This window comes from Rhea americana, unplaced genomic scaffold (assembly GCF_003343005.1).
Source record: "Rhea americana isolate MKP2758 unplaced genomic scaffold, rheAme1 scaffold_386, whole genome shotgun sequence".
Lineage (NCBI taxonomy): Eukaryota > Metazoa > Chordata > Aves > Rheiformes > Rheidae > Rhea > Rhea americana.
This window is the reverse complement of record NW_028186519.1, coordinates 365,364-392,000: the sequence shown is the minus strand read 5'-3', so window position 1 is coordinate 392,000 and position 26,637 is coordinate 365,364. Positions and strand designations below refer to the sequence as shown.

The 26,637-nt window shown below is 36.4% G+C and overlaps 1 protein-coding gene across 2 annotated transcripts in view; it reads right to left on the bottom strand.

The window, feature by feature from the left end:
• ZC3H6 (zinc finger CCCH-type containing 6) overlaps positions 1-26,631 on the bottom strand; it is a 41,325-nt gene extending 14,694 nt beyond the window's left edge. For both annotated transcript variants that reach the window (XM_085313458.1, XM_085313459.1), the window contains exons 1-4: positions 25,993-26,631; positions 6,050-6,230; positions 3,915-4,037; positions 2,149-2,404 (exon numbers count right to left, since the gene is read on the bottom strand). In XM_085313458.1, the coding sequence (XP_085169584.1) occupies positions 2,149-2,404; positions 3,915-4,037; positions 6,050-6,230; positions 25,993-26,084 (652 nt within the window). In that variant the 5' untranslated portion in view covers positions 26,085-26,631. The remainder of the gene's footprint in view (positions 1-2,148; positions 2,405-3,914; positions 4,038-6,049; positions 6,231-25,992) is intronic.
• Between the last annotated feature and the right edge of the window lie 6 nt (positions 26,632-26,637).

Genomic DNA, 26,637 nt, shown 5'->3' with positions numbered 1-26,637 from the left:
CTGCAGATACAGGTAACCTGTGGCAATTAACTAGCTGTAACTTGGTAATTAACTGAACAAATGCTTTTGGAATCCAGTAACAACACGAATTTGCCACAGTGAAGGAGAAGCTGTCGATCTTATTTCAAAATGGGAAGAACATGAGGTCATATGAACACCATGACTGCAGAGAAGACAAGGTAGAGGGTAGACTTTTCTTCTGTTTGGTAATGCTATGTCGTAATTAACGCAACCTTTCCTCAGACACTTTGTTAGCTGAACTTCCTTTCAGGCTTATCTATCCTTGTGTAACAGTGTCTATTTGGGGAACAGACATCTTTAATTCAGAGCACTAACTCAATTCTCCCAGGTAAGAAATGGAAAGGAAACCACCGTAATTACTGGGCACTCACCCTCACTCCTCCTCATCCATTTAGGAAGTGATCTCCTTTTTTGTTTTTGTTTCTTAATGAATGCTTTGTTATTAAAGACAACTGATTAAGATTCTTCTATTCTCTCAGGATCTCACTGAACTCTCTTGTAATCCCCTTGGGTGTCAGGTCTCATAGGGAGCATAACATTCTCTAAAGCAATCTTGGATTGCTTAGCCCTTTTAGCAGTTACTCTCCTGAATTAGACCAACGTCAAAGGTTCTTGACTGACTGTTTTTGCTTTTCTGATGCTATTGCTGTCATTGCTCAAACACATGCACTTTTGAAACTGTTTGGTTTGCTGTGACTATAAAGAGGCATTCTCTTCTCTCAATCATTATGTTTCTTCATATTTGCTCCTTAACTCACTTCTATTTAAAAAAATCCATCTTCTCTCATCCCAAACTAAAGACAAACAATAGGAAAGGTCACAAATCACGGAAAAAATTATCATCCTCCCATTTCTAGATAGAATGCATAATTTGGTTTTTCACTCAGAAATRTTGCACATCATCTTCAAATAAACTTTGCCACTTGCAGAACCAGAAATACTGATTTTGCTACAGTTTGGTCACTTTCTGAACACCTAATTAACCAGCACAATTGGCACCTAGGTATATATATCTGGTTTCATTATCACAAATCGCAAGGAAGCTGAGGAAGCTCTCAGGTTAGCTGAGAATCTAAGAAATACAGCAAAAGAGCTTTTAATACTGAAGTGTTTAATGGCAACTGTTTGGAAGCTTCATCAGTTCCAAGTGGGTAAGTATCCAGCTATGAGCAAGTGAGCAGTCACGGTCTCAACTGAAAACACTGGAGTAGAGCATCTCCTTTCCCATCAACTTAAAAACAAGAAACCAGTTAGAGATTTCTGCTGCCACTGCATCTGCTACAGGTGTGTCACTCTGCCAGGACAAGGCTGATTCTATTGACAACACCTTGACTTCATCTCACATGACTTGCAGACAGAGATCCTGTGCAATTTTATCAGGAAGCACATGAAAAATCCCTTTCGGTTCATTTAAAAAGATTCTGCTACTCTTTTGTCATTTTTTTTCCTGAGTCAAAACAGAACACAACAAATCATCATGGTAGTAAATGAAGAGAGCTTATCTTTTTCACATACAGCATGAGCAAGTCACTATAAAGCCCTATGATTTCTAACTCAAACAGTTATACACATAAGACTTGATTCTTCGGTAGGGTTTTCTTTTTTCAAACACATATTCATTAGTGAACACTTGACCTTCTTCTTCAATATATACATGTGAATATATGATTTTATTCCCTACTGATGAACAGCATATCACCTAGTGATGGGAGACTGCTGGCTCATGGCTCACCCCTGATAGCTTTCTTCATTCAGTTATCAACACAAAGATCCCAAAATGATGCATGACAGAACTGCTACCGTCTCCTATTACTGCAGCTGCTTACTGAAGTTGGATACATTGTGGGGAGAGATCCAAGGAAGAGGAAAAAGGAAAGGTGAAGTGTCTAGAAGCCAATTAAAGGCACAAGAGTTACACTGAAAAACATACTGTATTACAGGCAAAGTAAAAAAAGTCGAACTTAGCAAAAGTAAAAAAAAAAAAAAAAAAATCGCCACAGAGCATGCAAGTGCACTGAAATACTGCACATTGCATGCTGCAATCGTTTTTACACTTTTTTTCCCATCATTACAATTGTATGATCCCATTCTGACACACAACAGAGTTAACCAACCAAATTATCTTACCTTTTTGGATTCCCTTCATTCCTTGTTTTTTCATCGGTTCTTTAGGAAATGGAGGTCCTAAATCAGAGTTGGAAGTCTCTTTAGATTGCCTATACTGTTTCAGCTGATCGGCAAAATCTTCATCTTTTTCTTCCTCGTTATAATTACCAAAGTTTTCGTCACTATAATGACCATATTCATCATACTCCTTACTTTTTACACTTTTTTTATGTTGCATTTTCTGTGAAGTCATGTAATTTCCTGATAAGTGTCCATGCTGTATAAAAAGAATTGCATTATTCAGAAGCAACTCAATATTTCAAACATCATCCCTCCCAAACTGCCAGTTATTTTCATGCAGTTTCATTGTCATGCTGTCTCCTGGATCTGCAGAAACAACTATYACAATTATCCAGGGAAAATCAGTTATTCAGTAAAAATTAATATTTTTGTTTTGAATGGATCAAAATAGGAGAAAAGATCAGAAAGAAAAGAATCAGCATTTATACTCCGCCAAACTTTTCATAGGTTGACAAAGCATTTTAGTGCATGCAAAGTTATATACCCTAAGCACTATCTCATTACAGTTCTGAAATTTTTTTTAAAAACAAATAGTAGGTACTATAGCATGAGTAAAAAAATAAAATATATTGCTTAGAGCATGTTCAGATCACAGAAAAATATTATGTATTCGATGCCTCAGAAATGTGCCTACAACACACGTATAAGACATTAAACAGAGATATTTTCATAGTTAGAAAAATACACTAATTTAACTATGTCATATTAGGTGACATAAAATGCAAACACCTTTAAAATGCTTGACTTTCATACTTATTTCTGAAACTCTATACTGATACTACATGTTGGCAAGATTCTGTTATGCTTGTTTTGCAAGAATTTGAGAAATTACTTGGCATCTCTCAAGAAGCAAGGCAGATTAACCTGTGGAATCTTTGCAGTACATGTTGTTCAACAGTTTGAACAGTAACCACCAAAGTTAGTAGAATTAAAACAAGAATCAAATGTTTACATTAATAATGGAGTTATTACTTAGTAACAGCAGGCATAATTAAAATTTAACTTCTTATAAATATATGAATAGTTAATAAGAACTACGACTAAAGTACTTTTTATTTATTTATTTTTTTAACTTCAYGAGAATCAGAGACATGGACAATGAAATCTGTTTCATCTCTCCAAGTTAGAATGAAATACTTGTTACAGCCATTGCTAAGCCAGCACTGTCATTTCTCCAGTTTCCACAAACAGAATCTTCACTTCCTAATAGATTAGGCTGGCTTAAAGATTTTTGGAATGGCTTCTATCTTCACACTTTGTAATACCTCTAGGTACTCCCTCTTGCCTCTAGTCACCCTATTTCAACTTTAGAGAACAGCATTCAATTTTGCCCAGTGGTCTCATGAAGGCTACCTAGCAGCATGAACTGAGAAAAGCTGGAACAATTTCAGCTATTAGAAGGCAGAATCAACTCTAGATTTTCAAAGGTGGCCTTCTGAAAGCTGTTTCCTCTTAGTACAGCCTAAATTTAGTATAGGCAATAATAAAAACAGCTCAACTACTATCCAGTAAAATACAGCGCCTCACTGACATTCATGCCACGTTTGGAAATTTGCTCAAAGGAGATGAGAACTGTATGCATTTTCTGAAATCTGTGAGAATAGGCACAATGATCAAGGCAGCCTTCAAAAACAGCATTATCTAGATTAACGTTTTTTAAATTGCAAATAAAGAAAGACCTGAGAAATCTGTTTTAAAAGTATTACCTGAGTGAATGAAGAATCATAATCTCTGTATGAACTACTACTCTTTTTATGTGGTCTTTCTGTACGCTCAATATCAGAGTCATGGCTGTAGTCTGAACTGTCATCACTGGAAGGGGAGTTATGCTGAAAAAAAGAAGAAAATCTCTGTCTCAAATGCTGTTAAACAATGCACTATATAACTGGTCTACTGTATATGAAATTAAAGAAAGCATTAGCCTACATTGGCCTACTATTTTCTTAACTCCCACAAACCTCTAAGGGAAGTCAAAGAAAGTGCACTCTTTGATTTTGATCAAAGATGTGATCCAATGAGGCTTTTTGAATGTAAACATTGAGGGTTATCGCCACATGTATTTTCTCTGGGTTGTAACAGCTTCCTACGGGTCCCTCTGAGAACCACTGCTTTGCAACATAGCAAGGATACTGCTGAAAGGCTAACAGATCTGGGAGATGGCTAGAAACTTGCATATGACCAYGGATCAGATCATTTTCTGCTGGGCAGGGGAAGGTCTATACCTTATTTAGACTATTAAGGAAATCACTTGTTGTTACAAGCAGCCTCCCAAAAGACATCTAGACCTCCAAAAGACAAAGACTTCTGGAAATACCAGGTTTTCAGTCCCCTACAATTTCTTTGCTGCTACTTGCTCTTCTGACAGCTCCTTGATATTATCCACACACAGTATGCACCACTACTTCAGGCTATAGGTACACTTATTTCTTCAAAACACTCATTTTCAGTTATTACGGCATATTGTTGTAATTTTCTCAATGAACAATTAAAAAAAAGSTCTTTGAACAATTTAAGTAAACTAAACTGGAACAGGGTTTTATATAACAGCAACAAATAGCAAAGCGTATATATCTTACGTTTTCTAATATTTTGGAACATATTGTTCCAAAAACAAAAAAAACCTTGCATCTCTAAAAACAAATATATGTAAACTCATGGAGTTAATTTATTCAATTAAAGAAGCAGTTTTATAAATATAAATGCAGCGGACCACTTGTATTGGAATATATGACTGTGTTACTGTTGATGAGACAACACCGAGAGTGCCATTTAGTCCAACTCTTTTTCTAAAAATATTTTAAAACTATCTTCTCATATTAAGCCTTTCTCCCTGAGTCCCTGTTACTTTTTCTTGCATTACAWTCATATTAGTGTTCTATTGAGATAAATTGTGTTGCAAAAAATTAGAGAGAAAACCAATTTCAAAAAACAAATTCTAATTCTTTGCCTCCCCCCTCAAAACTGTACCAGAATAGTATAGTTCCATGATTTTTAGAAGATGACAATTAAGTTTAATTTTCTTGGTAAAAATTTTGTGAATCTCTTGCATTTTTTAAACTCATTTAAAACATAATTATAGGCATTATCTTAATGACATGTTTCCTGAAGAGATCACTTAGCTGATATGAATTCTTTTCTCTCAATGAATTAGATAATTAGCAACACAAATGAACACATGAAATTTACATTATGCTTCCTATTCTAAAATTTTTTCACTCTTAATGGTTGAGCTATCATTACTGTTTTTAGTGAYCAGTGCGATTAAGTTACACTGCTGTTTAAGGTTTAAAGAATTTAAAAAGTGGTTTAACATCTTGGCCTTTTATGTCAGAACTGCCACAGAGACTGACAATGGCAGAGTGAAATGCTCATAAACGTCAGTATTTTGTAAACTGTTTTTAAAAGAAACATTGAAGATAACAGGCATGCAATAAAGATGCATATCATATAATACACTTAAACTTAAATGTGACTTTTTCTTTTAAAKACAGATGAAAATGAAGTTATGAAAATGCATCTAAACAAAACTAACAAGTTTCTAAACTATCATTTATAAGATGCTACACCTGGATGACTCAATAATTTACCATCTCTTACCGTATGCAAGTTGTCACTGAAATGAGTGAATATGCACTTTCACATTAAAAGTCTATTTAGCCAAGTACTTTAATACCAAAATGCCTTGAGAAGATAGGACTATCAAAAATAGCACTCAGTGTCCAAAGACTGCATAAGTAGGGCTAAAATCATTTTTTAGGCTTCTTGTCTGATTTCCTAGATAAGTAAAATAAACCYGGAATTCAAATAAGCATCTCCAATATTTTGTTTTACATTTCCTAACCTTATGCTTATCCCGTCTTCTCCTTTTTGACTTTTTCTTTTCTTTTTCTTTTTTGCGTTTCTTCCGTGATTTTCTATGTCCTTTGTCATTTTTCTGTTTATCTTCACTTTTTGTACCATGTTCTTTAACATCTTCAAATCCTGCATCATCTATTTCACCATCTTCTAGCTCTCCATCTTCTCTGTAGGAGGAAAAAAGTACGTAACATCATCCATCTCATCCATCCAACAGCATAGTAAACCAAAAACACTGCATATTTCTTTCCTCAAGTTAAATTCTAAAAAATTGTGTAGACATTTTAACACATGTAACACCCCCCAAACTACTACAATTTCAGATTTTCTTTCAAAAAGCAGAATGAAAGTCATTAAATGGCCCTAAAATGTATTGCACTATCAAAAAAAGCTTTAAAACTATGTTTTGGGGGATTTTGCTTGGTGGTTTTTACTTCTAGGAACTAAGGCCATGTCTTCTTACAGTCTTCCCTAATCTGATTACAAACACAGCTTTAATATTTAGGAGAGCTGCCCTTAAATGTATTTCACACTGAAGAGCTGGTTTAACCACTTCTAGAAATACTTAATGCTTTCACTTACTCAAGAAACACACAATTTGGTTTATTCTAAAAAAAATGGAGTCACACTTCAACAGAATCAAGGAATAACCAATGCTACTACATGCCTTTATGTTGTTGTATTTGCAGAATAGATACAGTGAAAATTAAGGCAAGTAAAGCTATCTGCAAACTGAACACTTATGAGTAGAATAATGAAAAGTAGCTGGGCACCGAGGGGGAACACCACATAGTACTATGAACACATTTTCATCTATGCACCGGATCCTGGAAGTATGCAGCAGTAGTAACTGCAAAACTCTTGTTTACATAAGCAAGAAAAAGGGATTGCTTCAGAAATAAGCCTTGCAGCATTCTCCTACCTAAAATCACCAGATCTGAAAAGAGGTTGGATTTAACAGTTGTAGGTAAAGCAGGATGAACAGCAACTAATATCTTCCCTTTTACTGTTTTATCTGTAATATAGTATCTATCTTCTGGCTGCATTAACTTTATTCTTGTTTTGTTTAAGTTAAAACAGGGACCCTTACAGTGATCTAACAAACCCAGGCTTTATGGGCAACCTGTGCTACTGYTTGGTATTTCCAGTAAATATATTTTAATGCACCCTTGCTTTGCCATGAAAATACACACAACTGATATGTTAATAATGTAACTAACACATAATATGTAATTGTGCTTATTGGAAATCTGAAATTGAGCTGGAAGGGAAAAAATATATGAAATCTAAGGGATAATGAACAATGTCAGTTGATTCTGTAAAAATGAAAAAATTATTAGCAGTAGTTGACAGCAAAGGACTATTAGCATTTCCACTTCATTTGCTGGACTCTCAAAACTTACAGAGAACAGACATTTGATGATGCTATTCTATCTGAAGCTGCCCAGGTTTTCTTAAAATTCACTACACTGAATTTTGGGGAGGGCTGTTTCATACATCACAAAGTGGAAATATTTCATCAATAAATACTGCAATTAGAGCAATGTGCCTATGAACATAACTTCTGAATATAAATGTTAACTGGTTCAAAAGGCTTTAAAAGTTGGAGTGACATGAARGGATAATTCAAAAAATATGTATTAATAAAAATAATATTCAAAAATGCAAACATAATTCAAAAAATATATATTAATACAAATATAACACTTCTAAGAGCTTGTAGAGTAAATAACAGAAACGCCTGTGCTCATTTCCACCAGTACAGAAAAAAGCTTCCAGGATTATATGAACCTCTGAATAACATTCTGTCTACCAAACAATAATAACCCTTAAAATATTTTGCCATGAAAGTAGCACTTCCAACAAAACACCAGGTGTCTTATTTCTAACRTCTGTTTCAGGCGTTCCACCGCACCAATTTCTCCTGAAGCAACAACTCCTATTCTGCTATTTGGTATTTGCTGGGTTTTGGTTGTTGAAGAATGCACAACTTTCAAACTTACACAGACAGCTATATAACTATTTTTACACTATGTTTCATCACTTCAGGAATTCAGCCTTTGTGGGCACCACAGAACCTTGCAGAAATTCAGTCCTGCACTTTTACATGGAGAGTGCTAGAAAATGCAATTAGTCCTATAGAGACTGAAACCACTACTGTACAGAAGTACCAGATTCACCAGATACTTAACAGAAAAACTGCCAGACTGGGGCAACATGGAGGTAAGGTCATACATAGTAGAAAACTCTATGAAAGCTTGAAGTATGAAATTGAAGGTTTCTTTCTGAATCACTGAAAACTGGTAAAAGTCAGAATCCTCATTTATTAATAAACAAACGTCAAAAATCTTGGAAAAGATACCACCAGCAGCATCATCCACGAGACAACGCTAAACAGCAAAAAAACCACTTAAAGCTGTGAAAATAATAGATGAAAATAAATKAAAGCTTTTAAAACATGTATTTCTCACTGTGGAGGATTACTTGGTGGTCCTAAAGCTATTCTCAAGTTGCATATACTACTTTTTTCTGCTCTTGGGTCCCTCCTTCTCCCCACCACCAATACATACAGTATTGTCACTGCTTTATGTTCTGATTCTAGAGTACTGTTTCTCATTCTTCAAACAAAATGACTGTAAAAACTTACTTTGACTTTTATACAAACAATAAAGGATATTTATTATCAACCAAATTACTTACAAAATGCTGAGCTACCAAGGAAACCCCCAAATTAATGGAAATTGTTTGGGAAACAATGTTTTTCATAATGCAAACATCTGTTGGTCTGGACGCTATTTGACGAAAATGACACAAAATAAAATATTTGCTTTAGGAGAAATAAAATGTAAGGCAAAATAATCTTCCCTTTGACGGAAAAATATTGAAATTATAGTATTTCTTGCGTAAGACCAGTCTGGAAGACACAAAGTCTTAACCAGCAAGCATCAGGGTTGTACACAACACCAGGACAGCAACTCTCAACAGTGTCTGTGTAAAGTTTTAGTTCAGTTTTTGCACAGCTGACAACTCCACTGATTTCCTTGCAGAACACATTCCAATGCCCCCCAAGAACAGGGAAAGAGTGGGAGACAGGGAAAACAAGTGACCTCAAAGATTCATATTGAATATTGAATTATTTTTGGCATGCTTTTACATATTTCAAACTGAGAAAGTGGTATTAGAAGCTTTCAAAACCTTTTATAATTTCTTTATTGCAATGAGTACTAACTAACTTGCTGCCATAAACAAACAGTGAGCATGAATTACTGGATTAAAAAAAAAATCATGAAGTATATTTCCACATGGGGGTCCTTCTTGTATAACAGTCATGAAAAAAAAATACAAGAAATCTTAAATTAACAACTTTGTAAACAGAGGACTGAAGATTTCATACTAAGGCTTAATGTTTAGTAAAGACCAGTTAATCATCTGTAATCAACTCTGAAAGTTCAGACAGATAAACAGTTACCTAAGGTTTCAGAATGTCATTTCTGGGGAAAAAAAAAAAAAAAAAAAAAAGTATTTTAATGCAAAATTAATTCAATGCAAAAAAGCCAAAGCTGTTATTTACACTCTCAGAGAGGGGAGAAGCAACAAATTACTAGAAGACACTAAAGGCTGGTAAGCTTATGAAAGCTGTACCTTAGTAAGTCTTGTGGCATTCACATAATTAAAGGTAATCAGCCTTCTCAAAAGAGAGAGAACTTAAATAAGTCAGTATCTGAATACACTTGTCACCAAAAAGAGATGATGTTCACTTTATGTGCCTATGACTGCTGTTGTTAATACAGGCACAGGTCTTGTTGCTCTTGCTCGCACGTGCATCTAGATGAAAACAAATAAACGATTTGGCATACAAACCAAAAGACGACTGAACGGAACCCCTATTTCACTTGCAGTCTGCCTGGGGTAAGTGGCTAACAGGATCTACCAATGGCCACATCTGCTTTTCCTTTTCTCTGGTGTGCTTCTGCAGCTTCTGAATGGAAGGAATCTGAGGGATTCATAGGTAAAGATTTAAACAAGACATTTCTGTTCAGCACTTGTTCCTGGTGTGAAATAATACAGCAGTATTAATGGAATGAAGAAGGGATCTAAAGATATTCTTGGTAGAATTGGAATAATATTAGTTTAAGATAACTTTATACCTACTATTAAAAGAGCGGTACTTTTATATATTTATATATATATATAYACACATACATACATATATATATATGTATACAAAAAACATACAGGCACATCACTAAAAAAGAATTGTTTAACTTTGGACTAGCTGAAACCAGAGCAGGAGTATTCCTTACATTGATCCTGAATATAACAGAAATTCTTCCAAAGATGATCCACATTGCTTTGTTTTTTTTTTTTTAAAAAAACCTCTGAATTGTTGATGGCTCAGTTTTCAGCAAGAGCTATTTCACATAACATGATGTAAATCCCATATATTTTCATTTGACCTTCATCAATCTGGATAACATTAAAACACAAATAATAGGACTCCATTAGGAGAAACATAGTAAGAACAAAAACTTTTCCTTGAATTGAAATTAAATCAATGATAATAAAAGCGGATGGGAAAACAAACAGAAGAAATTTACTGAAATAATAGCATGAAATCCTATTTTGAGTCAGGCATCAAACACTTTTTATTTTGAATCCTCCTTCAACTAGAGATATTGGTTGAACTGGCAGATGATCTATTTTTACAAAAAAAATTCAGGTAAAGATCTGCAAATGACTTCACAACTCTGACTTCTGTGTCACAACATTAGAGAAATACTTGTGTTAAATGTTACTAGCTATTTGGTAGCTGCGATAATTACACCAGATATACGTTTTGCAGAGTGTTTAAAATCTATTCTACTTTCTTTAACAGACCAGCTCAGTTCTCTCTATGGATTTCCTTACAGTGCAACTGACATATTTGGTTGCTGAAGCTAAAGTAGCAGCTTAGGCTTTCCTCCATCCTAATGTCAGAAAGCTAATTATTTTGAAGCTAACGACAAGATATTTCAGATGAGCTTCTTAAGGCTCAACTTGTTGTTTTCTTACAAGGACATTTTAGCTCTGACTAAAAAGCTTCACAGGAAAAGCAGGTGACTTGGACTGAAGTTATTTCAGGGCATTTTTTCCTGAAAATTATTTGCAATGACGGAGACAAAAATTATGTTTCCATTACAGTAATTTTATCTGTGCCCAAAACACCATGAAGAGCAATCTATACTCCCACAGAATATGATTTTTTAAGCAACATTATGGAATATTTAAATTTGCAACAACTGTGAAACAAAAACACAAACAAAATTTTTGAAAAGCTCAACAACATGAGTATTTTTGCCAGACATTCTGAACACCTGATCCTTCTGGTCAGCACTCAAACCTTTTGAAATATGAGAATCAACACCGAAGAGAAGGCACTTGGCTTGAGAGGACAGAGTAGGTGTACTGCTGAAGCTCAACTATATTGCTCGAATTACAGTTCTCATTTGTTTATCTTTTGTAAGATTGTAGATTAAAAATAGAGTAAAGACACACACTGTGATACAGCAACAAAACGATTTCCCTCTCTTTTGAGCAGAAATATCAAATTCAAAGACCTGTCCTTTAGAAATGAAACTGGCATCTGGTTTTTCAGTCCAATTTGGACTTTAACCACTTTCCAGTTCCTGATGCAACATCACAGAAACTTGAAGTGCTTAACAGATTGCAAGAGAAAGATGGCAATAATCCTCCAGGAAAAGAGCCAGAAAGAAAGCTGACTGAAATTCTCAAGGTGCATCATTACTATAAGACTTAAAAGGTTTACAGGCCTAGGAAAAATATCTCCAATTCTCACAACTATTTGCCAATGAACTTCCCTAGGACAACCTTGACAGATGAAGGAATTGCATCGTTGGCCAACATGAACATGGAAATTGATGGAGGTTGGAAGACAGAAAAGAATTTCTACCTATGCTGCACTGCAGAGTGCAGCAAAGAATCTGTCAGAATCTGTGTCACATCTGGGCACTTATCCTTCAAAGGAAGACAAAATTTTCCACCTGCAGTGCCCCACTCATACCAGGATAAACCATGCCACTTCCTGCATTCTGCTTTGTGGAGAATTGCTAGCTCACTAAATGATGGTGAGGCTTAGTTTGCTCTGGTGCACATGGAGAGAAAGCTGGAAAGACAGAAATGCAGGCTTACCTTTTCCTGAGAATTCCAGCTATTTGGTCTGTCTGTTGGCACAGGCAGGCTGGCGGTATGGGTTAGACCGCTCTGCTGCATTGTTCAGGAAAGCCAGTTTAAGGTGTGCTAAAAAAGGCAGGCTGGGATAGGTCCCTGTGACACATTCTGAGCAATGGGAACCGGAAGGAATGAAGATTCAGCATACAGGATCTTCACGCTGCTCTAAAAGGAAGATCAACAGGTTCCGATTACTGAAAACATATAATCTGGAGGGCCAGTCATCTCCGAGAAAAAAAATTCTCAATCAAAATGTGTTGTTGAGAGCAAAGAATCTAGGATTGCTCTCAGATGGAGATAGAAAAAAAAAGCAAGGTTGGAACACAGTGCTTCATTTGTCCAGCAGCTGCACTCAGGAAGGGATGAACAGGGATGAACTGGAAGCCTGCATTATCTTAGACTGTGAAGAAATAGGAAGGTCTAATCCACACCTAGTGTCCAGACCAGTGAATGTACRCGCATGAAAAAACCCTTATGCTGGTAATACAAAGGTATTACACAATAGACAAAATGGAAGAACATCTTCCCCATAGACAACAGATTGAGGAAGTGAGGAACTAAGGCTACRATACTTTGCTAAGGTTTATCAAATAAAAATAACATGCAGGCGATATTTTTCTCCAACCACAAGCTCTACTGGCAAATGCCTGTTAATTTAAGATGCCACTAAACAATGATTAGTGCCTTTAGCGTTTCTGAACAAGACATGACTATACTGCTCTTTAATATTAAATGTAAGCCTATTCTATACTGAACTAACTGACTTTGTAGTATAAGGTTTTAAGCTTTTCATTAACAAGAAGCAAACTATAATTTTTGTGAACTTGTATGTTGTTTTTGCTCTTTTTATCTCATGTTTTACTGATATGGACTGAAAATTATTTAAAAAAGAAGTAAGGCTGCAGAATTTGATCTTTCAAGGGCTTGAACCTGCATCATGTTCACATAATTTTCTGAACTATAGCAAAAATCCGCAGTTTAAGATAATAATTAACTCTTGAGGATACTGTTCCACACAGATTATTTTATCGAACTGAGAAAACTCCAAGATTCTAACCAATGTTAATACTGGATAATCAAATAAATACAACAAAGAAAATTATCACAGAACGCATTAACCTCATGTAACAAGCAATTAAGTTTGAGAACATTACCATCACAGCTGAAGTTTTATGAGTTTAATTTCTGCCGATAGTTTTGTCAGGTTTTGTTAATATTTTCAGGCATTTGTAAATGAGCCAGAATATGTTTTTCCCCTCGGGCAAAATATCTGACTCTCCCTTGCCTCTTGAAGCATATTACAGCAATAGAAATTTAAAACACTAAAATGATCAGACTCCGAATCTTTCATGTTCAAAGAGGCTTCTATCCAATCTCCTGCTCAAGGCAAGGCCAACTTAAAAATTCAATCCAATTTCAAAGCTTCATCAGGTTGCACTGGGTGAAGCCTAATCAAATTTTGACCATCTCAAAGGATGGAGATTTCACAGTCTCTTTGGGCAACTTGTTTAAATATCTGAACACCTCTTGGGTTACAAAAAAGGGAATTTCCAGTGCTGCAACCGTTATCTACTGTGTCTTCTCCTTTCACTGTGCACCTGTGAGAAGATGTGAGAAGAGCCTTGCTCCGTCTCTTCTATAGCTGCCTCTGAGGTAAAAGGCAGCAAGAATTCCTCCCCATTTTGTCACCTCCAGACCAAGTAAACCTCTCTCCCTCTTGTACATCAAGCATTCCATCCCTTTACCAATCTAGGTGGCCCTCCACTGGACTCAATCCTGTAAGTCAGTATTTTTCTTGTACTGATGAGCCCAAAATTGGGCACAGTATTCCAGATGAAGTCTCACTAGGACCAAACTGAAGGAAATATATAATATAATCCTATGTGAGGTTGGTGTCATCACCACAAGGGCGAACTGCTGACTTCTGCTGAAACAGATAAATGCTTGTGTTCTCTTTATATGCTATAACATGCTTATAGGAGAGAACAAAGTAAACTGAATTTATAATCATCACTTATTATATTCCCTAGCTAGCAAACTTTAAAAGTTTTATTAAAGGAATTGGTGGTAAAGTATCTGACGATCCCAGTTCAAGTCAGTTTACAGATGCAGCTGCATCCGGAAGTTATTTTAAGTTGTGATCTGTCTGCCTTAAATTTTAAATTCATGTAATGACCATGCAGAATCTTAACCTCTTTTTTTCCCAAAATATTAAGAATAAGATTAACTGTATCACAAGGCATGAAGTCGTACAGATACTTATCCATGAATACTGCAAATCTATGCCCATATTCCATTAGAGGAAAATAAGGTTCAGGAAAATAATTTTAAAATCTTATGAACCAGTCTTATCTTAAGCATGGATCTGAATAACAAATTAACACAGCATCTGGGCAAATTATCCCTAATTTTGTAACTCTTAAATATCAGAAGAGTAGAAGGAAGGAGAATCATAAGACAGTATAGCTTATTCTGGTTTAGAAGAGAAAGTTTTAACTTCTGTAAAGCAGAGAATCTTAAGACTATTGAAGCCCTTATGCACACAACAGTTCTTAAACTAGTGCAGGGGGCAGTATAAGGTTTAGGTACAAGGTCATAAGCAGTAATTAGGCTACATTAAACTGCTTTGCAATTTGCCCTCCTCAGTCCTGTATTATTGAGAACGTATTACCTACTACGATTATGAATTCTGTCCGCTTCAAGGGACTGTAAATGAGTAGGAAGAGGGAAGAACTCAACAGGAAGCTAAAGACCCGAGATACCATAGTAAAAAAAAAAAAACGGTTGTTGAGATAGAAACAATCCAGCTTTGTTTTTTTTTTCAAAACAGGAGTAAATGGATACGCCTGAGAAAAGAACGAGGGAAAATAAATTATTGTTATATTTATTCACCTCAGATCTCCTGGAACTTCTTAGAACTAAATACTCTTTAACAACAATAATACAAAAATCAAGATACGTTTGTGGATCACTAGCAAGCCAAAAAGTGTGAGAAAAAAAAAAAAAAAAACTCCAAAGCAGAACACTTAGATTAATACAAAGGCCTTGGAGAAAAATTAAGGACGTTTAAACAGTTTCAACTGACTGCTGCCTCAACCTTAGTTCTCAACTATGGATGGAATTCTATATAACAACTACAGCATCTGCAACACTACACCTCTTTTCTATCATCTCCTTGCAGCCCCCTGTTACCACATAACACAAGATATGTGCAGCCAAAACCAACAAGGATGTTTTGCTATAGTCTATGACAAAGAAAGTCCAAGAACAGTTCTAACCAATGCATAAGTACAGCAAGGCTTCTAATAGTGGAAAAAAAGATATTCCCAGAACACAGGAGAAAATAATCTGACCTGCAAGGCATTTTTTTATCTTGTTATGCATAACAGAAGGTAGCACTCAATTCTTGTAAAAGTCACTAGAACGTGATGATCTTACTAAAATATCAATAAAACTGTGGGAAAAAAAGGTCAAGTTAACACTGAAGAGAGCTCACTGAACACTCTTAATGTCAGAAATGTTAAAAATCAAATATGACATATTGCATTAAGGGGGGGGAAATGGCATTCAAAAATACTTTAAATCATCCTCCTGAATTCTTGATTTAATGCGAGTCATTTGGTCTCAAAAAACATACTGCAGAAAAAGTTTTACTGTCACACTCCTTAAAGACAGAAACCCAGAAAAAAACAACTCCAAGTCTAGTGAGGTCCTGAGAACAAAAAGCTTTACGATTTGAGCTCTTAGGGTCTTTTCTTTTTCCATATACAACTCCGAATTCGAAAGTGCTAGAATAAGCCAACTGTACTTCCCTTCCACCTTCAATTCAAAAACCCATATGATTTCAAAACATTACATTTAATATCAGGCTAATTTATGAGATTCTGCTCTAAAAAAGTAATAGTTAAATTACTGCAACTATTTTTCATGACATGAAATGAACAGAAGTAAGATTTGTGTATAAAAATTCATGACAAGAAACACAGGGAAAATCCTAAAGTTATTTGATGGAATAGATCAAGAAGGCTTCAGTGTTTATTTTAGGCTAGTTATTTAAATACAAGGCTACAGAGTGACTGGGACATTACTGTACCCATCTGTTAGTGCTGATACTCTTGTCTGTTGCAATGGATAACTGGACTGATGGCCATATACCTATCTTCTGCATTCCTGTACCAATTTCAAATTTCTTTAATGATTTTCTATTACATTTCTCTCCTTTTCTGAGCCTGTCCTTCGGTTTTAATGGTTTGCATTTATTTCGTAGTATATGTCTGTACTTTTTATGGTTCCCTCTCTATTCCCAGCCCAGTTTAGGAGGACTGTATGTTTGGAATTTCTCAGTAGTTTTATTTTGCTAAATTAGGTGGGGTTTGCACCTAACTGTAGCTTCTGAGAGCAAAGAATCTTTACTGTTAAGTTACCTTTACATTCTACATACTCCTGCAATTAGTTGCATCTGCTGTAATAAATTTATACCCGCACAGACAAGAGATGGATCAAAAAAATTTCTTTGCCTCCACTGCTATCCTCCTCTCCTATTCTACAGGAGCTCTGAAGCCTGGCTTTCCCTTCTGTACTAAACACTGAATTTGACAGAAAATGGAATGTACAAAGCTTTCAGCTGAGAATTTTTACTATAAAATAAACCTGAACATCTTGCATTTATTTACTTATGAGTATTAATTAGCTCAAGAAGCTGGCATCTCCTAAGTAGAATGTTACTCAAACAATAGGAAAAGATCACTCATCCAGTCTGAAGAATATCAGACCACCACCTTCAAAATATCAGAAAGACAATGTTTCAGAAATATTCTTTTTTTCTATAAAAATAGATAAATATCTTTACATTTTTTGAATTCTTAGAATAAGCTATGTAAAATCCTGGTGTGTGTAACTTTGTTATCTAACAAGACAAAATTTCAACATATGCAAATCATCAAAACTGTATGACCTCATATTGTATCTTAAATATTAAAAAAAAAAGAAATCCCAACATCCTAACAACAAAAGCCATGCAGAAGCTGTTCAACATACCAGAAAGAGTAGAGGTACAGCATTATTGGCATTTCTTATATTTAAAAAATTGCAATGCTAACAAAAAAGGTAGGAAAAATTGGTTAGCTGCTATTTCTCAAGATTAGCTACACTGCAAATGTAAACAGAACAAAACACTGTTTTTGCTTATGTCACTAAAACCAGAAACATTTTGAAAAGAAAATTCTTCTTCTGTAGTGCAAATATAAAACAATAGATGGCTGTGGAGTCAAAGTCAGCTTTAGAACAAATATCAGAAATAAATAACAAAAAAATGCCTGCTATCCAAAAAAGTCAAGTACACTGATAGCTTCAGAATACATTTTCATGTGATTTTTTAAAGGTGCTTATTGAGACCTGTTCATGCACATTTCTTTCACTAAACAGTCTTATACTTAATAAAAGATGAAGAATCTTCAAAATATCCATCCCAAGCATGCAATACTCTCTTCAAACACTGCAGTGTCCATTATCTCCAGGATTCCCTGACAAATTCTGAAGTACATCATCTACTATATATATATATAAGAAAAGGTATTTGTCACATCTTTCCAGGAGATTTTTCTGACTAATAAAGTATGCATAATAAAATCAGAATGTAAATTTTAATGAAACACTTGTAACTATTAGAAAAAATAAGCTTTCATTTTTTGACAAAACAAGCAAAACTCACTCTGTCAAGGATTTCTGCAGAACTGAAATCTGCTCTTTGCTCTTTTAAATATAAGGTATTTATCAGTTCTCTGTGGAATTGCTAACATATAATTACACTTCTGGGATGCATCCAGGACTCAAGTGACTTTCCAGGTAAAATGAGCCTGCAGAATCCCAGTAATATTATCCTTTGGATTACGTGGCAAAGGTAGGATTATGGAAGTTCCTGGAATTTTCCAAGCACTGAACTTCAAAAATGTCAAACAGATGACTGGGTAAATTTGACCTGAAAAGAAAATGGTCAAAAATGTATCATTTCTGGCAAATATCAGAATTCTCCCTCAAAGAAAGTTTGAAGGGAGTAATACGTTCAATTTTATGGACTTTTTCCCCCTATTTAAAATCCATACTGGAGTTGTCAACCAGAAAGTGAGTACAGAACATTTAAAAGTTCACTTCCTAAATTTACTCCACAGATTTGGCTATAGTATGCAGCTTTGGAAAGGGTTTTCAGTGACCCAAATCAAGATCTTCTCCTTTTCCACTATGAGTAACAATAATAATAAAAAAAAACAACAAACAGATGTGGTCTGGAAACAACATAGCTAATAGATGATTTTCTAGGAAATGGGTCTGAATCTTACGTTGTTTTCCCTTTGGCAGATATCTACAGTCACAACATCGATTTAGTAAGAGATGATCTGAACTCCAGTTTTGCAAAGTAGAGTGCTTGCTTACACAATATTCTGGCCTTGCTTACTACATTAGTAACTTTCTATTATTGCTGGAAATGTCTGACACACAAAGTTTTCTTGATCTAGAACAGCAATGAACAATTGCTTTGCCCACTTGCTATAGATTCACTTCACACTCAACCACCTTACCACACAAAACAACACACCACAAAGCTTTCTTTACTGAAATAATGACAAAACACTGGGGGAGAGCAGTTTATGATGTGGTTCTTAGACAATGCGTACCTCAGGAGTGAAAAAGATAGCCTCTGTGTTGAAGGAACAAACATCAGCAAATTTTTACTTTCTACCAATGCATTATTTTCTTCTCTTCCCGAGTAAAACTATATTATCTTAAAAGGTAATATAAATTATCCTCATTTTGACAAGGGATCTGATCTTCAGAGGAAAAAAAAAGGTATCACTTCAGAAGGAACAGATTTGAAACTTTAGAGCAATACTAGTTTAAATAGACATACTAAAGACATGCTCTGCTATATGACCACAAAAATCTTCTAACTGGTTAAGACATAGAAATCTGACATAAAAGGTTAAAATTAACTGCAAACTAAGAGGTAAGGTTCTATACTCCTTATTTCTTCACAACACACAGTAAGATCAACAGACATGATGAAACAGAAGCCATTCCCTGGCCTATTATGTTCTAGACCTGCAATACAAACTTCTGGCATATAAAACAGTAAAAAGAGGTTACTCACCTGTAACCAGAGATCTCAGCTATCAGTATTAAACCCTTTCCATTGTGGTGGTGTTCAGCTCTTTTTCTCTTCTCTGCCAATTCTCTCTCAGCTCTGTATATGCCTGGCCAATAATCTTGCAACGTTAAGATGCAATGGAAAAAGAAAGTATGGGTCGGACATGCCAATGTGTAGAGGTTATTCTGAAGAACTCTGGTTACAGGTGAGTAACTTTCATTTCTCTTTTCAAGGCTAGTGCACGTTCCCACTCCGGGGTGCCTAACACGCATAACTAATCCCCTCATGTGGTCTGATGAAGACACCTTGGCTAGATATACATCACAGTACTGCTTCACCACATTTCGCACCTAATCTAGAACATTTTGATATAGTACAAATTGGCCCTCATGTGGCAGCCCTACAGCCCAGAGCAGGCCACATAAGCAGTTTTCACTCCAGCCTAGGGCATTCTAAATCCTTGTGGAAGAAAAATGAAAGTGCATTCACTAAAAACTTGCTTCAAGTTACCTGAAAGGTACTTGGATACTATGGCTTGACCTACTGGCATTTCTTCATAAAGGATAAAGAGCCCAGAAGAACTTTAATGTTTAAAACAAGCTGTCAAATAGTACTATTATTTCCTGATAACCCAGGAGACAGAGAAGGCAATCTTTATATCCGAATGACAAGAGATGCAAAATTAAGCAACATCAGCCAAATTCCCTGAACTAAACAAAACCTGTTCCAGAGCACTAGAACAGGTTGCCCAGAGAGGTTGTGGAATCTCCTTCTCTGGAGATATTCAAAACCCACATGGATGCAATCCTGTCTAACATGCTTTAGATGATCCTGCTTGAGCAGGGGGGTTGGGCTAGACGATCTCCAGAGGTCTCTTCCAACCTCAACCATTCTGTGAAAACCTAACCAGATAAAAGGCCATAGCATCAGCAATAATCCTCTCCTACGTGCCCCTGTACAAGGGCTAAGTACAAACAACAACAAAGAAAAAAAACCTGATCCCCCCCCCAAAAAAAAATCAAACCCCATTTCATTCATCTTCAAATGGAGAAGAACTAAAATTTCTGATGCTCATTCCATCTTCCTCAGCCTCCAGATACTCGCAGCTTTACAGAAGGGGCAGTATGCATGAAAACAAGCACAAGGCATTTCTACTGCCCAAAGTGCACTCCTAGTGCATCTCAAAAAAATGCATTAGAAAGGAATAAAAACTGAATTATTTTTCAGTGAGAATTAGTCTACTAAAATCACTGAAATACCAGTTATACAAATATTTGGCACAGAAAATATTAACTTACACAGCAGGTTATTCTAGTGTTTACATTTTAATTCAAAACATTCAAATTCAGCTTAACCTTACCTTTCTCGGCAAAATCAGCTGTTACAGATTGAGCTGTTTTAGCATAAGTGAATTATCCATGCCCCTGGACTCAACTTAGCTGCCTCTATGGCAAGGCTACTCCTCTAGGTTCACCACACAAACTAGTAACAAATGCATATGGATGAGCTTGTCCTAGCAACCTGCTACACTAGAGAACTTCTAAAGTAATAAGGAAAGGAACTAGAAAAAAGTAGAGGTTCTTGCAGTTAGTACAGCAAGCCAATGGGTAGAAAATTGGCACTGGCTTCTTGCACAATGTTATGCAGGTTAGTTAAGGCAGAGTTTTCAGCTGGCCATTAGTTTCGAGCACTGTTAATCTAAAGTTCTTTTAATCTACAGTTAGGCAAGGAAATCGTTTCATGAAAAGTTTCAGATCAGAATACTTGGGTTTTAACCTGGTTTTCTCTCTAGGCTGGCCTCAGCTAGATCCTACATCTCAGTATTATGAAGAAGGAAACAAGAAAAACAGCAGTAAGATATGCCAAAAAAATGGTTTCTTGTGGTGGTGCAGGAGGCCAATGAGCTGCTAAAAACAGAGAAAATCAGAAAACCCACTTTCTCACCCTAGCACCCAAATCTCTCCTTTTGCTGTGTTTTATTACTGTAGACTTAAGTCAGAAATTCACACAGATCACCATCTCCTTCTCATTAAGATGAGGAGTAATTGCTGTGTAGGTTAGCTGCATTTTTGCCACTCCTGCAATGCTGGCTGTATAGTAAGCAAGCTGTGCTTTTCCATAGGATATATTTGGGAGTGATTAATTCTGCATTTTCTATTTTCCTCGTGTCAAAGAAACTCTTGAATTTGYGCTCAAAACCAATAAATTGAGACAACATTGCATTCAGTGATCACAAACAACTTTGGCTTAACATGACTGTGTTCTTTGGCAATTAACTATTATTAAAAAAAATCTCTAAGATGGTCCTAAGTTAACAATTTAAACCAAAATGTATGCAGAGGGCATATACATATAACGTAGAGCACATGGACTCTCAAGTTTAACTGAAGATGGATGGAAACCTTATGGCAAGGAAGACTGGGAGAGCAGTTAGGTTGGACAGCAGCAACTACAGATGATAAGAGATCTTTAGCTGTTCAGCTCCTGAAGCTCTTCCCTGATCTACAATGATCTGGTGCTTCATGGAGCTGAGGAGCCATGAGGATCAAGACAAAAGATACAGAAACAGAAGCTTGCAAAATAATGTTAAGAAAATAACAGATTAAATATATAAATAACGTATACAATACAGACTCAAATTCACTGCTATCCATCTTACAATCAGCCACTAACATTTCTCCCTTCGCCTCCCATTGACTGTGTAACTGAACAGAGTAGAGCTCAATTACAGTAAAACAGACAAACCTGTTACATCAGCAGCATTTAACATCACGCCTGCAAAGAACATGAGGGTAGAATTGGCGCACTGAAAGGGAGCAGGTAATTCCTAAGAGAGGTGGAAGAGGAGAATTGGGAAACAAAATAGATAGGAAGAGGTGACTGGGGCAAATCTCTATCCACCTAGCTCATCAGGCTACATGCAGGGCACAACATGATTAGAAGCAGGCAGACTTATGCAACTGGACACTTCAGCTAAGTTTTGTGAAACTCAGTTTACCTTGAATAAGATAGTGACTACAACAATTTAAGTTAAAAAATTTAAAAGTATCTTACATCAAATATATAACGAAAAATCATACAACGATTACCATGGCTCTTGGGAAAAGAAACCAAAATTGCAACGAACAAGTCCAATTTTGAAGTGACATTTACAAACACTCTCTGCAAAAAAATCACTAAAATTTTCTACAGAAACTTTGCACAGGACATTCAGATGTCTCTTGGAAAGCTATGTCTAATGCACTCTACTTTATTGTGCCTTAACATATAGATAGGGGCCTCAATGTAAATCATAAGACCATATTAGCTACAGAAGCACTACTTGCACCTTCATGATCTGTGACAGTTAGTGTCTGAATGTTCAGACCTTTCACTAGGTCACTGCTATTTTTACAGCAGTTAATGATATAAGAAGTTTCCAAGTCTGGATATTATATGACAGATATGAAGAAAGAGCTAACAGAAAGAATCAGTACCCAATCTGAAGTTTTAAATAAATAAATAAAACGAGTTTCAACTCACAGAAGAGTTCTTAAGTTTCTGGCAATTGTAAATCTGGCACTGACTTCAAATGCAGAACCAACTGGAGCAAATAATCCTTCTCATGCCTTTCATAGCTCAATATTAGTCAGAAAATCTGAGTTTATACAAGTCTGCATAATGGCTGAATTCTTTCAGTTTGCAACAAGCATTTAGTTTTTATTTTAGGCATGTATGGATATAAACCAGTACATAGCACAACACAACAAGACAATGCTTATAAAAGAGAGTTTAAAAGATTCCAACTCTACAAAAGATAACATCAGCCACAAACTACTGCAACTAATCTAACTTTGCTGATCTYAAGAACAGTGCAATAATCTGCTCATATATCAAGTTATACATCGAGGCTCCTTTCTTAACGTTACACTCCTCTCTTTAACATACTCTCACTCTGCTGAAGGTAAATAGGTCATGTGCATGTAGTCCAACAGAGTTTTATTTTTGTCTATGGTATTTATTTGATGTAACCGAGTTTGCTTGCACCCTGCCTCTGACTTTTCCTTTAAAAATAATCTTTATTAAAAGAACTTTAAAAAGACGTTATCTGCGTATATATAAAGTCTCAAACACATCTTTAAAGAGAAAGTTCCCACAATGAGTTAACTCAAAATATTTAAAGAATGGAAAAAACTTCCTCATGTAATCAGATTCCCCATCTATAAACCAAGCAAACAAAGACTTTGTGTTAAAATAGTACTTCCACCCTAAACATATTAAGCTTGGTTAAAAAGTTTTTTTTTAGTATTTTCTATGCTCAAAACATGAACCCAACAACTTCTTTACAATTCTACAGATCGGTTCAAAAACAGAACTGCTAAATATTAACAGAAATGTTATTAATTTATACAGCAAAAATTGATCTGATCTGTTGAGTGATTTCAGGAACGTACACATATAACACATATTATGGGCTATATTTATAGTAAACTAGTCTTACTGGGTTACCAACACAGTTTAAAAAAAAAGTAAGATAAAATGTATTCAAATTACACGTTAATTTTAAAATACGAAGTTAATACTATAATAAAATTCCAAGTTAACTTAGAACATAAGCATACCAAATATTCACATATTTCCTAAAGAACTGACCTAAAATATTGTATCTAGACTTTTCAAACTAATATAAAGGAGACTTGACAAGAGCAATTCAGTACTTAAGAAAAAGTTCATTGAACGCTGTCCTGCCCCTCCCCCTTGCAAGTCAACCATGTTTTCTGTGGAAGAGAAAGACTTTTTTTTTTTTTTTTTTTTTTAAGGCCTTTCAAGTTATCAGCTCACCAAGAAAACTCTGTAAATTTTAGTAAGTTAAAATATTACATTTTGACAGGATTAAATTTGCCTACCTAATACACTATGAAGGCTGCACACAGTCTGTCTTATATTTTTTTAAATAAGCTCCAGGTGTACTAGAAATACACTTTGCTACAAATGTCTCAGTTTAGAGGGAAAAAAGTTTTATAAAAGTCCTGTTTTTAAAAAATACTATTTATAAAGTATATTTATTTTTTGCTCTTCTAAAATTAAAATATAAAGCAATGCTTGTATATGTACACACACTAAAAGCGCTTAAGACCAGTACTTATTTATTCTATTTCATAATTTATCAGTGCAATAACAAGCCTATTAGTGAGCACAGCTGACAAGAGGAACTTTACTTGTCAACATAATATGACTAACTCTAAATTCAAAAATCTATGCTTCCATTAGAACAGTGGATAAGGTTTCCAGGGCCTATCCTCAAAGAGAACAGGAAAAAACACCAAAGTAATTTCAACATTGAAACAATGTCTACAGCAAAAAGTCCCAGGCTTATTAAGGGATGAACTCCAAAAATACATCTGCTGCTACTGTTGCAAAGATATAACAAGTAGTAATGCTGTAACTTCAGCATCTCCAATCTATTCACATTTTTCTTGTTCCACAGGTTTTTTGTTGACATACAGGACAGAACTTGCACTGTTTCAAAATTAAAACAATGAAGGTGGAAGTAATAATCAGGAGCTCTGTGGTCTATCTGAACCTATCACTAAATCACTGTATGATTTTTGAACAACTTACATCACAGAATTTATGATTCTTACTCCAATGAGGGAACTGTGATATTCACACAGAGGCTCTTAGAGGTTTTTCAGTCCTTTGAAACAAGCACTGAGCATGGTTATGGAGGTGCGTGGGGAGGACAGACTGAAACCCAGTTGTTGAAAAACAACATTTTAATTCCTGCACTTATGTTATGAATGCTCTGGGTAAATGTGCATTGAAAGACTGGTAACTGTCATCCCAGAATAGCATTTTTGAACTAGTTAGGAAGGCCAGAGCTGCCTGTAGAAAGGATTTGAATTTCCAGCAGTTGCAGGAGAGAAGGAAAGGGAGGAACAGAAGTCCTTTCACCAGGAACAGGACTCTGGTTTTCTGCGCATGGGGATTGAGAGGTGGCAAAGATAACGTCAGTCAGACCTTAATCTGCATAAAAAAGATCCAGTTAAACGTGTAAGGTGTAATCTGGCAATAAAATGAGGTTAAATATGGATCTAGTGAGAGATTCCTTCTGTAAACCAAAAAAAAAAAAAAAACCCACCTCAGAAAACAAAAACAAAATACCCCTTCCTACCTGACTAGCAGCACCAGGGCGAGGGAGAAAAAGAACAATGGTGACATTCAACAGACACCCGCTGGAAAGTGCATTTTATGGAAAGAAATGGACATCCCCCCCCCAACATACCCAGCCAGAATAAGTAAATGAAGATGTAAAATGCATGCATTCAAAAAAGAAAAAAAAAAACTACTAACAATGCACTTCTAGTTCAGTGATTCCCCCCCATATTTTGCATTCCCCCCACCCGTCTTCATCCCGTTCCTCCAGCCTGAAGGTGACCTGTCCCCACAAAATGCTACCAACATTATTAACCCCCTAGGCACATTAACACACATTATCATCATCATCATCATCAGCATCATCATCACCCCACTAGTATCACCATTATGAGAAGCGGAGAGAGAGAAGAATGTTACTCGACCTTTCGTCCCCTGCATGTTGCCTGTCAGAGTCGGGCATGTTTGGGTCAAGAACTGGGTTTGGGGGTTTGGAGAACAGGCTTTCAAAGGCCATTGTGCTGGCTGTGGTGTGGTGAGGAGGAGGGAGGTGGAGGAAGGCAGGACACTGCCGCTGCCCGTGGTGCGGAGGGAGGAGGAGGAGGTGGCGGCGGCGCGCACAGCCGCGCTTGGGGGCGGCTCGGTGAGGAGGAGGGTCGGGTCCCTCAGTGAGGAGAGATGATGAAGGTTTCACTCACGGTTACTTAGTGAGACACTTAACGGGCACTCAGTGCAGGGCGAGGCTGCACAGGGTGAGCCCGGCCGCCCCGCGCGGGCAGGAGGAGGAGGAGGAGGAGACGGCAGCGGCGGCGGCTCGGAGGAGCAGGCCCGGGGCACAGGAGGAGAACGAGAGGACACACACACGGGGAAAGGGAAGTGCTGGTGGCCGGAGATGGCTGCCCTATTTCTTCCTTACAAACATGGCGCCCGCTCGAGGCACTCTCACAAAATGGCGGCGGCGGCGGCAGCAGCAGCAGCGACAGCAGCGGCGGCGGCAGCAGCAGCGACAGCGGCACCGGTGCTGCCCCCAACTCGCTCAGCGCCCGCGGCCCGCACGCAGCGCCGCCGCC